The sequence below is a fragment of the Ascaphus truei genome, chromosome 20 (genome assembly GCF_040206685.1).
Source record: "Ascaphus truei isolate aAscTru1 chromosome 20, aAscTru1.hap1, whole genome shotgun sequence".
NCBI lineage: Eukaryota > Metazoa > Chordata > Amphibia > Anura > Ascaphidae > Ascaphus > Ascaphus truei.
Window position 1 is genome coordinate 7554110 of NC_134502.1, and position 15698 is coordinate 7569807.

Below are 15698 nucleotides of genomic sequence, written 5' to 3' on the forward strand. Positions count from 1 at the left end.
CCTCGGAGCAAGTGATTCGGAAAATTTCTTATAATAAAGCCCCGAAAAGCCATCAGGGCCTGGTGCCTTTGATGGCTTAAGCTCCTTGATGGCCTGCGACACTTCTTCCAATGTGAAGTCAGCGCCCATAGCTTCTCTGTCTAGCTCTGTCAATCTCTCCAGTTTTGAGCTGGCTAAGAAATCTCTTAGTGCGCTGCTCGTGTTGTTATTGTGTGCCACCTTCTTACCGTCGTATAGGGAGCCATAAAATGAACCGAATTCTTCCACTATTTTTTTAGGATTGGCCGTAAGTACACCCGATTGTAAGCGTATAGCTTGGATATTAAACTTAGATTGCCTATCTTTCAGTGCGCGTGCCAGCATCGTATCCGGCCTGTTAGCTTTTTCATAAAACTTCCTCTTAGACCAACATAGGGAGTTATCCGCCCGGGAAGTCAATAACATATTCAATTCAATTTTTGTATCTTTAAGTTCCTGTGTCGTAAGTGGATCGGGATTGGTCTTATGACTCGATGAAAGGGAATTCAATTTGGATTGGAGCGTCCGAATTTTGGAATCCCTCACTCGTTTTCTTTTAGCAGTGAGATTAATTATTATGCCCCTTAGCGTTGCTTTATGAGCCTCCCATAAAGTCATATGGGATTCCACAGAGCCTGTGTTTATCTCAAAGAATTGAGTTATTTCTTGACCTATCGTTTCGCAGGTTTCGGGTATTTTAAGAATGGATTCATTAAGTTTCCAGTTTGCGCCTGGTCTATTGGTCTGAATATTGTTGCACCTGAGCTCAATTGGTGCATGGTCAGACCATGAAATATCATGGATCTTTGTATGATTGACCTTAGGGACCAGGTGGCACGAAACGAAGAGATAATCGATTCTGCTATATGAGGTGTGTGGGTGGGAATAGAAAGTGTAGTCCCTTGTCGTAGGGTGGAGCTCCCTCCATATGTCTACTAATTGATTATCTTTCAGGGCATTGTGCAGGGAATTTTGAGCTTTTTTATTATCGGAGTCATTTCCCCCTGATCTGTCTATTGAGGATTGCATTGTGATGTTAAAATCTCCTGCTATTATAGTGTATCCCTTAGCTGCTGAGTTTAGCAGGCGGAAAAATCTGTCAAAAAAGGACGCATCCTGTGTACAGGGCGCGTAGAGGGAGGCCAACGTAATAGGCTGCTCATGTATGGTCCCTGTTAAAATGATATAATGACCATCTACATCTTTTTTGATTGTCTGGAGAATAAATGGGATTGAGTTGTTAAATACGATGGCTACCCCACGTTTCTTGACCGATGCTGATGCTGTATAAAATTGGGAGAAGCCCCTATCTAGGAACCTGGGGGAGCTATTATTACTAAAGTGTGTTTCTTGTAGAAATAGCACATCCGCTTGTTTTCTTTTGTAATCTGTAAAGGCAATCTTTCTTTTGATTGGGCTATTAAAGCCCTTCACATTGTGAGAGATTAATGTTAACGCCATGTATTACGAAGCAGGGAATGATATATATAGTGATCTGCATACTTACTTGTGAAATTATATCTGAGGTTTCTGGCGGATGTGTCCCAAACTATCGTATCGGTTAGACGCTCTGGGTGGAATCCATGCTCCCTGGAGAGGGAGGGGAAAGGGAGAGGGCAGGGAAAGGTAGACAAGACAGGGGAAGCGACAAGAGGGCTAAAACGGGAAAAAGAAAATAATAATAAAATTGTAAAAAGGGATAAACAAAAAACAAGGGCGTATCTCGGGAGCCCCCGAGAGTAGCTCCTGTGCCTAAAGGGTGGGTCTTCTGACTCCATTTTAAAGATGGGCCAGTCTCCTGTGTTGAAGATATCCCACCCTGGGTCTTGGAATCGGTCCCTCATATTTGGGGACCGATGAAGGGGACACATGCTCGAAGGGGAGTATCTCCCCCGGCACTTTTCAAAAAGGAAAAAGCAAAGCATATTTTGTGAACTGCAACATAAAATGATAGTGACATCATCTCAGTGCCACTAACAGTGACCTTAATGACCATGAACCTTGAATCCCGATTGTAATCTAGATAGTGCTATTACTGGTAATGGGGTTAGCGGGGTTAACCTTGGTAAAATAACAGTAACCTTAGGCCGTTGAGCCCTTATGTTTGTAATCTTATCTAATGAAGGATGTATTGTGTTGGCTAATGCGTTTAATGGTTGTTTATGATATGTTTTTATTTTATTTCTTTGTAGTTTAATGTTTCAATTAATTCATTAATGTTGTATTCATTAATTGTTTTGATTGGTTACTGTTAGAATTATTTTTGAGTTGGTTTAGTAATTAATTAGTTTGATTGGTTACATGTTTGAAAGAATTCTGAGTTTGATTAATGAATTGCTTTGATTGGTTAATGGTTTAATTAATTTATTGTTGATGTTGTTTTAGCTTGTATTCATTGGATTAGCTGGCTACTGTTTTTATTTATTGAAGTGTTTTTTTGTAATGTTTTATTATTGTGTGTTTGGTGTATTAATGTACTATGATTCGGGTGCCCATTGAGTGCTATAGAGGCTTATCATGCCCATAATATTTTTATTATTATATGGGTATGATCAACCACTATACTACTCAATGGGTACAGTCAGTCCGGGGTGGGTGGTTAGACCTCCTGGGTGGGTAGCGGGGCAGGGTGGGTTAACCCCTTAATTACTAAAGCAGTTATTAACCACTAAGGTGATTAAGGGGTTAGGGGCCATTAGAATGTCTTTATTATGTATGCATTCTGGCAACGGAGGACAGAGGGACCTGCTGGTGTGGTAAGTAGAACTGTATTTATTTACTTTATTTATGCTGGTTAATGTTGTGTTTAATAATGGGCAAATAATCTATTATCCATATCTGGATAATAGTTATTTTGCCCATTACTGTATGTGTTTGGGTGGAGGGGGAGGGGATTGATTGAAATGTAGGCCATGTTTATCTGTTGACATACAGAGTTGGTAACTTAGGTCTGCGGGGACCTATGGAGACAACCTGAGGGCCCCCCGGATGCCCACGGGTACCACCTGCGAACCCACGGGGGACACCTGCAGGGAAGAACCGGGGGCCTTACAGCTTAGGGGGCCCCGCGGACCCGCAGGGATCACCTGAGGACCCCCAGACCCCCGTGGGAACCACCAGAGGGCCTCAGAACCTGTGGGGTTGACCCGGGGACACCCCAGATACTCGCAGGGCCCACCATGGACCCCTTTGTGGCCAACGGTGGCCCGCAGGGACCACCTGGGGGCCCATGGATAGGTGGCGATAGGCGAATCACGGCTACTAGAATTGCGCGTTTATGATCATTCTGATAATTGTCGATAAGTGGCTTATCGCCGCTCAGTCGGCTATTTGATTTTGTCCATAAGATTTTTCGGCGATACAGGCCGTTATCGCCCACTTATAGAGGCTTACTGAATATGAGTAGCCATTTTTGCCGATAAGTGGTCGATAAGTGCCTTATCGACACTTACTGAATGAGGCCCTTAGAATCTGATCTCCAGATTGGCTGAGACATCCTTATAGTAATTCAGAGTTCATTCATAAAATACTACAATCGAAAAAAGAAAAATGTGACTAAAGCGCTAAAGTTTAAACACCAACTAAGTATAACAATAGTGAAAAATAACCTTTAAATAAAGATAGGCTGCCTAGTACCTACTGCTAGTACAAACAGAATACAACGTGAAAAAATTAAACCTGGCGCCAAATGTTCAAATGAAAAGTTCTGTGATCTTCAAAGAATCTGCACGAGTGCTTGACAGGCCATGAAACGAGAGAAGAATAAACAAACACAAATCATAGCGTATAACTGCTGGGTAACTCAGTATACCACTATATAACATATAACAGTGAGATTCCCAGTGACAAACTAAAAATGAATTTATTAAAAAATGAACTATGTTATAAAAACAGCATTTGGAGCAATGGAGGGCAGCTGGTCATCCGGAGATGGTAAAATCAAAACCCTACTTACCACAAGCAGGGTGATAACAAGCGGTGATATAAAAGTGTCCTCTCGGAGCAGGGGAATGTCCTGGCAGAGTATGCACTCTGCTCCGCCGGTACTCTCGCCCAAAATCCCTTCTGTGGTGCACAAGGAACGTGCCAGTGATGGAGGCAGTCTCTCTGGGGTTCACAGTCCAACAGCAAGTGTGGCTGGTTCCCCTTCCTTCCTCCTCCTTTCTCACAGGCAATCAACACGCGCCCACGCGCGAGTGTGCCCGTACTGTTAAAGGGATAGGGGCTGTTGTCTAGATGCCGGAAGCTAACAATAAACACTGAAAGCACTAGACTAACAGCTCAAACAATTGCTCAATGCGATCCTCAGGGTGACCTTGTCATCCGCCCTACGCGTTTCGTAGAAATTAATCTACTTCCTCAGGGGCTACATACTGATTACACATGACTTTCTAATATACCCTCATCAATAAAGGTTAATTACCATTTAAAGCGATACAGTCTACATGTCATGAGTATCATAATTGTCACAAGGCTCACTACACTTACCTAACATGACCAAACAAACCAAAAAAATACAAACATTACATAACATAAACACATGTGCAAATTACATATTACAAATAATGCATCATAGAAAATACATATTACAAAAACACCTAGATTGGCCAAGGATCATTCAAACTCCCACGAATATCTCTGATCAAATATTTATAGAATCAAACATTTAGTCTTTCAATGAAATTCTGGAATAACCATAAATTGAACTGGCAATAGAGATACTGGAAAACACCATATGACACCATACATGTAAATGACAACATATACTACCAATTGAAACCTGCATTCAGTCCCAAAAGGACCGCATATACTGCTGCGGCAGCTTTTATTATAACAAAGCACCGTTTTTTCCCTGGCTTGTTCCTGGAATACGACGCTGTTCACCTGGCGCATGCCGCGTTCATTTTGCATTCCCAGCCACGGGTCATGCCGGGCTGATGCGCGGTTGATGCGTTTATTGATAATGGTTCAGATATAATAGGCTGCAATGCTTCGCGTGTCCGCCAGATGGCAGATATTCATGAATTGTAATGCGCATGCGCTTCAGTAATGTGTCGGCTTGCAGGTGTTTCGTTTAAAAAAGATACTGTACCACAGTGTGCTATTGTAACTTGGCCTTGAGACTGAAGGAAGAGGTTGCAAAAATGTATCAATTTAGGCTTTTCATATTAAAGAAAGACAAAGACCAGTTTCAGTTACAGTACACTATTCTCCAGAGACCCGCCCGCCATGATTGTTCAAGTGCAGCCCGCTTTCCAAAAACCCGACAGAAGTTACGCGTATTTGATATGTGTCGCGATTAATGCAACACTGTAAGAGGAGTTAAGGCTGCACTCCACAAAAAAGAGAAAGATGCATACAATTTACCGGTGCTGCTGGTTCAAGGAAGTACCTGCCATAAACTCCAAAGTACACTGAGGAAAAGAAGGGATCCAGCGCTTCACGGATTTCTGAATAAGAAAGATTTATTGTGCCACACAACGTATCGACCTTATGGTCTTTATCAAGTGACTAGGCATTAATGCAACAGAAGATAAGATGGCAACAGTTGTTCAAATTTATCAGTATTTTATCGAAAATTATGACTTTTACAAATTTTCGCCAACTCCTCATACGTGGAAGCGTGCAATAAGGAAAAGGTTATGTAGCAATCCCTGTTTTCATCATATTGAGCCACAATTTGTTGGAGGGTATTGGTGTGTATCACCGGATTTTTCCGGTATCTATGATCATGAAGGCGGCAAAAGGCGAAGGGTCGTGTTAAAACCAACTAAGAAACGACAGTCGCTGCCAAGCAATGCACCGTGACCGGCTTCCAATGACGGTCCCACTGTCAGTGACAACCCTGAGCCTGAAGCTGAGTCGGATTTCGCGTGCAGTTTTGATGAAGCTTGCATGTACCTAAGCAATTTCCAGCCTCAACCACTGACTAAAGGTGGACTAGTCCCGCTGCAAACTATCGACGTGGATGATCAAGAAAGCTGTACTGGCAGTGGACCGGCGCCGGCGCCAGCTGAATGGGAAATACTATGGTGAGTATTGTTGCCGTATTATTTTCTGTGTTTTTTTTATTTTGACAATACTGTATAAATATCGGTGCGATTCCAAAGTCAAGCGATTCTCCTGTAAGCAATATCATTGTCTGAGCGGCTTCTACAGTACTGTACTGCAGATACTGAACAATTGGTGGAACGCTAGGCGCATGCGCATGTGAACAGGAGAAAATTATTGGTGGGGCTGGCTGGGTACTTCTTTAGGGGGCTGACCATTACTGTACATTAAAACTTTTCTTTTTGTTTTTCCTCAGAAAAGAAAACGGCTAATGGGGGGATTTCGATGGATAATATCGCGTTGTGTGACAATGCCTGCACATTGCTGAATCGGATTTAAAACCCCACGTCTACAGTTTTTTTGCCCTTGTTATTGATTAGGATAGAATACTGTACCTGAAACAGTACTGTATGCTGATGTTTTCCGGCCGTACAGTATACTGTGTAATAAACCCGAAAAAATAAAACTATGCATTTATTCTACATGTACAGTATCATTTACATTACATTATGTATCTTCTACAGTATACAGTGCCAGGTTCCTAACATCTATGGGCAAAATTAATTTGAATTTGCTGTGAACTTGACCGAGGCCCTAGTTCCCACGCCAATTGCGCGATTACCCTGACTCCGTTTCTGCTCATTCTGACTTAGCCGTTTCAAAGCAGCGTGGCTTACTCCGCCATTACGGTCAATGATAGGACCCTCCTCGCCGGCGTGACCCTTTCTCGCCGCCATTACTGGTCGGACCCTGTTGGGGTCAAGTGAGGGAATTCTTGCAAAACCTGTCCACCTTCTCCCTAACTACGGATGCCTACTAGGGACAAGCGAAACATTGGTCCAATTGGGACCAATGTTTCGCTTGTCCCTAGTAGGCATCCGTAGTGCCAGAAGAGTTGCCGGGAATTGTAGTTTATCTGCCTCTTCTCAGTGTCTCCCTGTCATGGCTGCTTCCAGTTAGGCAGAAGGTGGACAGGTTTTGCTTTGGAATCAGCGGGCCCTGTGGGAGGTGCTGCAGCTGCCAAGGTCCTTGGGAGCCCATGTACCGGGGGGAAATACTGATTTCTGGATCTTCTGATCGCTTTGGGACACCTGTAGCATCCAAAAGATACCTTTACGTGCCTTCTTTTCTCTCACGTTTGTGAGTATTTATTTGAGAGACAAATCATCATATTCTGACTATAACACAAACAATATTGCACTATCAATATATTTTTTGTCTTCACATATATTGCGCTTCCCGGAGACCCACTTTCTTCTGCTCATCACGAGGATTGACCGAGCAATCCTGCACCGGGTTACAGCTGCATCTTCTTATATGTTTGCATAAGTATCACTTTATTTTAAATTTATAATTTTATCACCTTGCACATTCTGAATATTTAGAGCGCCACTATTTGATAAATTTCCTTTTATATCTATTGCATCGAGCCTCTGACGATACATTTCTGCTGCAGAGAGTGGCTCATTTGAGCCCAAGAAGACGATGAGACAACATTGGTTGGGATCTACCATGGGGCTTTTTGGATTGACAGATGAAGATAGAAGATAAAGAACATCAAGAAATGGTGACAGATGAAGATAGAAGAAGGTGATTAAAGAAAGAAAAAAGAAGATTTGAGTATCTGATCCAGATCTTCATGGCGGATGGCATCGGATGCTGTTGGAGGCCTTCAAGGTACGTGAGCTTCCTGTTTCCCCGGGAGTCGGAGGGCCACCGCTTCTAATGGTAAGTAATATATTGAATGTTTGTAAATGTCTTTTTTAACAGGTTTTTTCATTGGATGTGTTAACCCCATTTATTATCCCCTGAGAAAGTGTGCGCAAGCGCACGAAACGGGTAGGGAAGTTTGGAGCTTTTATTGACGGAGTGACGAGAGTGACGCGGCAGACGCAAGTCGGAGACGGAAGGAGTACTCAACCATAAGGTCCGCCCCCCAGTGATGGAGCTTCTACCCCAGAGACGCGGGGAACACAGGAGGGTACATAAGAAACGCTCCATAGTGTGACCGGAAGGAGAAACCGTTCCATTCCACGACCGACTTTCATTGCCTGCTTACTTCTTACATCTCGTGAGTAGAACGACTCTTCCTGTGACGTCACCGCTTGAATTCCACAGCTGACAAGACCATTATACCAATGCTTATGTCCTAGTCACCTTTGGTGAGTAGGTTTCCAATTTTACCAAAGCGGAGCAAGTTTCAAGACTTCAGGTTCTAATGCAGAGGCACAGATAGCTTTTTAGTGCAATTCATTGTATTTTAAAATGTGTTTTTTTAATATGTATTAAAGTGCTCTCTTTATATATCCTTTTTGTCCCTGGATAATGCACTATTGTAGTGTGTATGCTTGTTTTTTCTTCTTTTTTTCTTGAGGGAATCCATCCAGAAAAGAACCTTGTCTACATCCTTATCCAACCTTGCCTCAGCGCTACAGGAGGTGTTTTTCCCCTACGTTACCAAATCTGGGTAGGAGATACCAGATCCACTTCTTTGGGCAGCTCCAGGACTACCTTTTTGGACTATATATCACAGGTTTTATATTATCATTGTTTGCATGAGCGCTATTGTTCATCTATATTTCCACCAGGTTTAGTTTTAGCCTTGTTTGAAAATAAGTTTCCCAGGGAATGTTTGTTTGGGCGAACCAAAGAAGCAGAGACATTTACCGGAATCCTATGTTGGAGAGAGAGACAGCCCTCTACTAAAAGATACCATTTTGTGTCCTGAATGAGACATAAAAATGTGAGTGTGCATTCAGAGGGATTATTTTATTTGTGCATGTTGTATTCAAGTTGTTTTTACATATTGCGCTTTTAGTCCCCTTTTTCTCCCATCCTTGCAAAGATCCAAGTTGCACCTGTACCTACAACCACCACCATCATTCTACCTACCATTGTCAATCCACGAATGGGCTGCTGTTCACCTACTTGTCTGCAAAACAACAACTCCCTCACCCTGTGTATATTATGGTGCTATTTAGCTGCCAGGGACCCCATGGTTTCAGGAGTAACCAGAGGGCTTAACCTTTATTGTATTGCCTGGTTAGCCCTCCCATCACACCCATTGACTGCCATAGTGACTAATCATTCCCATATTAAATGGGCAAGATGTACCCCTGTGCCAATAAATGGGTAGAGGGTGGGGGTAGTTGCCCCAGAGAGGGTTGTTAGGCCTCCCGGGTGGGTAGCAGGAGAGGGGGTTAACCCCTTAATCACTATAGCAGTTACTAACCGCTAAAGTGATTAAGGGATTAGGGGCCATTAGTTTGTATTTGTATTGTACTGGTGCTGCCCACGGAGGGCATGGACAGAGAGGAAGATGAGGATGGCCTTCATACTGGTAGGGGTAAGTAGAATTTTTATTTACTTTGTGCTGGCTGGATAATGTTTTATTTTTAATGGGCAAATCAGCTATTATCTGGATAATAGTAATTTTTCCCAATACTGTACTGTAATGTTATGGTTGTTGGGGGTAGAGGGGTTCACATTAATTCACATTAGGGTTATCTTTGCTCCATAAAGGGCATAGGTAACCACACTGGCAATGAATGAGTGTATTGGTTAATGTGTTTGAATGTTTATTTTGGGTAGCGGGGGTGGGTGAAGGTGGTATTTGGCCCGTGGTAGGTGTCTATGCCTTCTGGGTGGGTAGACGGGGGTGGTTATCCCCTCCATTACCTTAGAGGTAGTAACCGCTAAGGTAATGAAGGGGTTAACTCCTCCCGCAACACCCTTGCAAGGCCTTAACACCAACAATGGGCCAAATACAACCTTCACCCATCACCACTACCCACAATAAACCGGCACTGGTAGTTCACCGCTTGATTGCCTTATTGGTTAGCTGATAAGCTAATGAATCTGCCTGTAAATGTATTTTTATTACATAGGATTGAAGCCGGGGATCTCCGTAGCTTGTTTGAAAGTTTATCAGCTCCGGAGACTCCAGGCTCTATATCTCTTGTACTAGCCATAGATGGGCCATGCTGTAATTTTTATAACAGTCCTAGAGGTGCCAGACACTGTATTCCACAACCCCCCCCCCCCCCAAGTTATTTATCCCATTTACTAGCCCTAAATGTGCCAGGTTCTGTATCAGCTGTACACGTCTAAGAGGCGCCAGGCTCTTTTACTGTACAAGCCCTAGTGGTTACAGGTTCTGGATATTATGTGCCAGGCTGTGTAGACCCCATAATAACCCTAGAGGTGTCTAGCTGTTTATCCCGTGTGACAGCCCTAGAGAGACCAGGCTCTGGATATCCTCTGTCAGCCCTAGAGTTGCAAGGCTCTGTTTCCCCTGTGCCAGCTCTAGTGGTGTCAGACAGTTTACCCCTGTATTAGCCCTAGAGATGCAAGGATTTGTAGTCCTGTGTCTGCTATAGAGGTGCCAGACTATGTATCCCCTTTGTCAGTCATAGAGGTGCCAAGCTCTGTCTCCCCTCTGCCTACCCTAGATGTGCAAGCTGTCAATCTGTTCTCGGCCATAGATGTGCCAGGCTCTGTATTTGTATCACTGTGCCAGCCCTAGATGTACCTGGATCTAAATCCCTGTGCCTACTTTAGAGATGCCAGGATGTGTATCCCCTCTCTGAAAGTCCTAGAGTTACAAGTCATTGTATCCACTCTGCCAGCACTAAAGGTGACAGGCTTTGTATCCATATAACCAGCCTATAGGTGCCTGGTTCCTCACTCCAACTTCATATCCTCTTAATCTCTTTTCAGATCAGCTACTTCTCAACCAGCTCCCTGCTGAGCGACCATTCACAGTTCCCTTCCTTTTTCCGGACTGTCCCCAGCGACGTCTTCCAGTCCCGAGGGCTTGCACAGCTGGTGTCTTACTTCAAATGGACATGGGTGGGGCTGGTGGCCGAAGACAATGACTATGGGCAGGAGGGCATCTTGGCCATAAAGACAGAGATACTGAGAGTTGGGGCCTGTGTGGCCTTCATTGATTTCATACTTACCAGCCAACCCGACCGTAACGCCCCCCACCTCTCAAGGGTCATCGCAGAGTCAAATGCCAATGTTGTGGTTGTCTTTTCAAGTGACTTAAATTTTCTCCCTGTTGTAGAAGAGCTCTTGAGGTGCAACGTCACAGGGAAGAGCTGGGTGGCAAGTGAGTCATGGTCAACATCATCCCTGGTCTCCAAGGAGCGATACTGGGGCATCCTAAGGGGCACCATTGGCTTTGCACTACACAGCGGGCACATTCCCGGGTTCAGAGAGTTCCTCAATGCTGGACACCCAAGAAAGACTCCAGATGACATCTTCATGATTGAGTTTTGGGAGCAGATTTTTAGCTGCTACTGGGAGAGACAGGGGACAATGTTGCCCAATGGCACGAGGCTCTGTATGGGTCAAGAGTCTCTTGGGAGCACATTCAGTGGTATCACTGTTCTGGGGCTGACCTACAGCATCTACATTGCAGTTTATGCATTGGCCTGGGCTCTGCAGGATGCCCTAACTCATAAGCAAGAAGGCTGCCCTGAATTGCTTGGGAGATGCACGGAAACTATGGCTTTCCAAACATGGGAGGTATCTTCACCCATCTTCTCTTACATGTTTGTTACATACAATCTAACTTCGAGATATTAATAGGATCAGCTTCTCCTCTCTCTAATAGGATAAGAGGCAGGGCATTCCTATAAGTTAATAACATCAGCTGCATTTCTCTCTTTGGGATAAAAAGGTGTCTCACAAAAGACAGTGGATACCAATAAGCTAACAAGGTCAGCAGCTGTCTCATTCGGCAAAAGTAAATTCAGTCCCCGGCGCAATATAATATTAAAGAAACTAATAGTACCAATGTTGGTGCCCTTAAAGATATCTAATGGAAAAAAGTCCCAATAGTTCAGTCGAATGGTGAAGTCCTGAGATATCTTTTCCAATGGTTGTCCTCAGGAGAGTCTGTTGATACATTTGGTGGATACAAGCTATGCTTTAACCAGCGACTTCTCTTCTGGATCCATGAACACCACGTGGTGCTTCAGCCGCCTCCAACACACTTTGTTAGGTAAGTCCACATACAGCCACGGTCCCTTTTATTCTCCAACATCTCCAAATTTTTTGGTGATTTTTTCCGAATGCCACGCACTTCACCACAATTCACCCCGTTCATTCGGCGTTCATATCGCGTTCATACCGCATTCATACCGCATACAGTATATTCAATATTACGGGGGTCACGCGGTAAGCGGCGGAAAGATACTTAGAAAAAATTCTGGCCTTTTTCCTGCCTGGGATTGATACCGGAGGTCTCCGGAGCTGATACCATTAATACCAGCACCGGAGCCCCCCAGCATGCATCCGAGGCAGGAAAAATGCATTTAAAGGTCACTTCATTACCTTAGCGGCTAACCGCTAAGGTAATGAAGGGTTTAACCAGCCGTGCCAGGTTTATTGTGGATAGCGGGGGTGGGTGAAGGGGGTATTTGGCCCTTGGTGGCTGTTTAGGGATTGCGGGGGGGTTGCGGGTGGACGTAACCCCTTCATTACCTTAGCGGTTAATACCGCTACGGTCATGAAGGGGTTAAGACCTCCCGCTACCAACCCGCAAGCCCTAAACAACCACCATTGGGGATAATACCCCCTTCACCCACCCCCGCTACCCACAATAAAAAAAATACAAACACAACAGCCCCACACTAAATAAATAAATAAATAAATAAATAAATAAATATATAAATAAATAAATATATGTGTATATATATATATATGTATATATATATGAGAGGAAAGAAAAGAGGAGAGAGCGCACGCCCAATAGCATAAAACTGTGACAATTTATTGGGGGGGGATGGGAGAGGGATAAGAATCGCACTCACAAGATTTCAAATAAAAATGCACGATTGTGAATTATATCACCACCAAGCTGGAGAATCACCGCTATTCATGGATAGTGTCCACCGGAAAGATGATACTCTGTATAGGTTGTTCTTCAGAAGCATGTACCATCTGTTGTAGCCTTTCCGTGGGTTTCCTTCTACACGGTTTGGTGTTTCACTCAATGCAGAGGAACAGAAAGTCTTTACACACATCCAGCGCGACCCGACCAGATCGCGCACTTACGTATTGACGTAGTGTCGTGACGTAGTAACGTAGTAACGTCCCTGACGCGTTTCGTCGCAACGTTCGACTTTCTCAAAGGGGGATGGATTCAGAGTTCAAGCGGAGGGATATAAAAACCCTATTGTTGCTTAGCAACCCTCATAGTTAAGTCCTCATAGGTCCAATCAAATAATTAGTTCCTCATTAGTATTGACAATGAATTAACCATGAAGCTACTAGAGTAACATATTACTGTATAAACATCAGACAAACATAAACATGGAAATCCTATAAATGATAACAGAAAACAGGAATCTGTAATATAAATGAATTTATCAGATTCTACAACAATGTTACCTATTAAAAACTATAAATACTTATAAAAAGAATTCTATATTGTATCAAGACCATACAAATATTATTATAAATCAATAAAAATCAATATATTTAAAATCATAATAAGGCATACAAGTGTTGAATTATATCAAATCTATAAGTGAATCTTTTAGAACAATCATAATCTATAATAACAATAATTATTATTTCAATAATTATTAGAAAGACTCAGAAACCTATATGAATATAGGTATATCCCAATAGTATAACCAATATAATTATAGATGATTACATATGGATATGTTTGGTATAATAGACACATAACACTTAGATAAAAGAGATAATCTGTTATGAATATATAATCTCAATAGAAGGCAGGAGAAAAAAAACACACAAAAGGAATATTATCTAGATGGGTGCTAGTAGCAGGGAGATTGTCGGAAGAAGGAACTACACCAAAGTACTTGTGTCAAGACACTCATTAAGGCCACCAGGAGACAATGTGCCTAACTGGTGGATCCAGAAAGTCTCCTGACGACAAAGAATCTTAAAGCGATCGCCTCCCAGAGCAAGAGGAGAAACATATTCAAGACCCATAATGGTAAGGGTTTTGGGATCCCCGCTGTGCACCAGTTTGAAATGTCTGGATACACTATGGGAATTGATACCATTTACTATGTTTCTCCTATGCTCCAGGAAGCGAGTGCTCAAAGGGCGTGTCGTACGACCCAAGTATTGTAGGTCACAGCCACATTGTAGCACATAAACTACAAAAGTACATAAACAATTTATGTGGCCCCTTATTTGATGCAAGGTACCTCTAGGAAAGGAGACAAAACTGGATTTAATACTGAGGTGTTTGCAAGTGATACATCGACCCCTGCCGCATCTGTGATTCCCACTAGGGGCCACAGAGGCGGCAGTGGTGGATGCACCAGTTGACCTGAGTTTACTTGGAGCAACAATACTTTTAATGTTCCTGGCCTTCCTATAGGTGATGGGAATCCTGTCTGGAAGAATAGACCCCAAATGAGGGTCACATTTTAAAATTGTGATCTGTCCAAAGCTTGAACTTTGTTAAATGAGTCAGTGATGAGTTTAGCATCATATCCTTTGGAAATAAACTTATCACTCAATACATTAGATTGATGCAAAAACTCACACTCTCTACTACAATTCCTTTTAAGGCGATGGAACTGCCCTATAAGGAATATTGTTGAGCCATTGTGTATGGTGATTGCTTGATGAATGTACGTAATTATTAACCGATACTTGTTTAAAATGAGTGGAGGTAACAATATTTAAGTCTAAATCTGAGGTAAGACAAAGGTCGAGAAAAACGATGGACACAGGACTAATCTCAAAAGGAAATTTTAAACCCAGTTGATTCACATCAAAAGAACTCAAAATTTTTGAAAGAACTGCCTCCTCACCTTCCCAAATAATAATAATATCATCGATGAAATGACCATAGTACACGAGACCCACTCCGAGCTCCGCGTATTGCCACACGGATGTTTCTTCCCAGTATCCCATAAAGAGATTGGCATAGCTGGTAGAATCTGATAAGTTCATTTATATTACAGCTTCTTGTTTTCTGTTATCATTTATAGGATTTCCATGTTTATGTTTGTCTGATGTTTATACATTAATATGTTACTCTAGTAGCTTCATGGTTAATTCATTGTCAATCCTAATGAGGAACTAATTATTTGATTGGACCTATTAGGACTTAACTATGAGGGTTGCTAAGCAACAATAGGGTTTTTATATCCCTCCACTTGAACTCGGAATCCATCCCCCTTTGAGAAAGTCGCCGTTGCGACGAAACGCGTCAGGGACGTCACTACGTTACTACGTCACGATACTACATCAATATGGACGTGCGCGATCAGGTCGGGTCGCGCTGGATGTGTGTAAAGACCTTCTGTTCCTCTGCATTGAGTGAAACACCAAACCGAGTAGCAGGAAACCCACGGAAAGGCTACAACAGATGGTACATGCTTCTGAAGAACAACATACACAGAGTATCATCTTTCCGGTGGACACTATCCATCAATAGCGGTGATTCTCCAGCTTGGTGGTGATATAATTCACAATCGTGCATTTTTATTTGAAATCTTGTGAGTGCGATTCTTATCCCTCTCCCTCTCCCCCCCCCCCAATAAATTGTCACAGTTTTATGCTATGGGGCGAGCGCTCTCTCCTCTTTTCTTTTCTACAGGTTCCACTGGATGTGGTTCATCCGT

At 43.0% G+C, this 15698-nt stretch overlaps 1 protein-coding gene across 1 annotated transcript in view; it reads left to right on the plus strand.

Moving 5' to 3' along the window:
- The window catches only part of LOC142471471 (extracellular calcium-sensing receptor-like), a 44551-nt gene that overhangs the window by 15836 nt on the left and 13017 nt on the right, over positions 1–15698 (plus strand). Inside the window, exons 2-4 of the mRNA XM_075578268.1 lie at positions 10789–11601; positions 11968–12079; positions 14146–14186. Of these exons, the coding sequence (XP_075434383.1) occupies positions 10789–11601; positions 11968–12079; positions 14146–14186 (966 nt within the window). The remainder of the gene's footprint in view (positions 1–10788; positions 11602–11967; positions 12080–14145; positions 14187–15698) is intronic.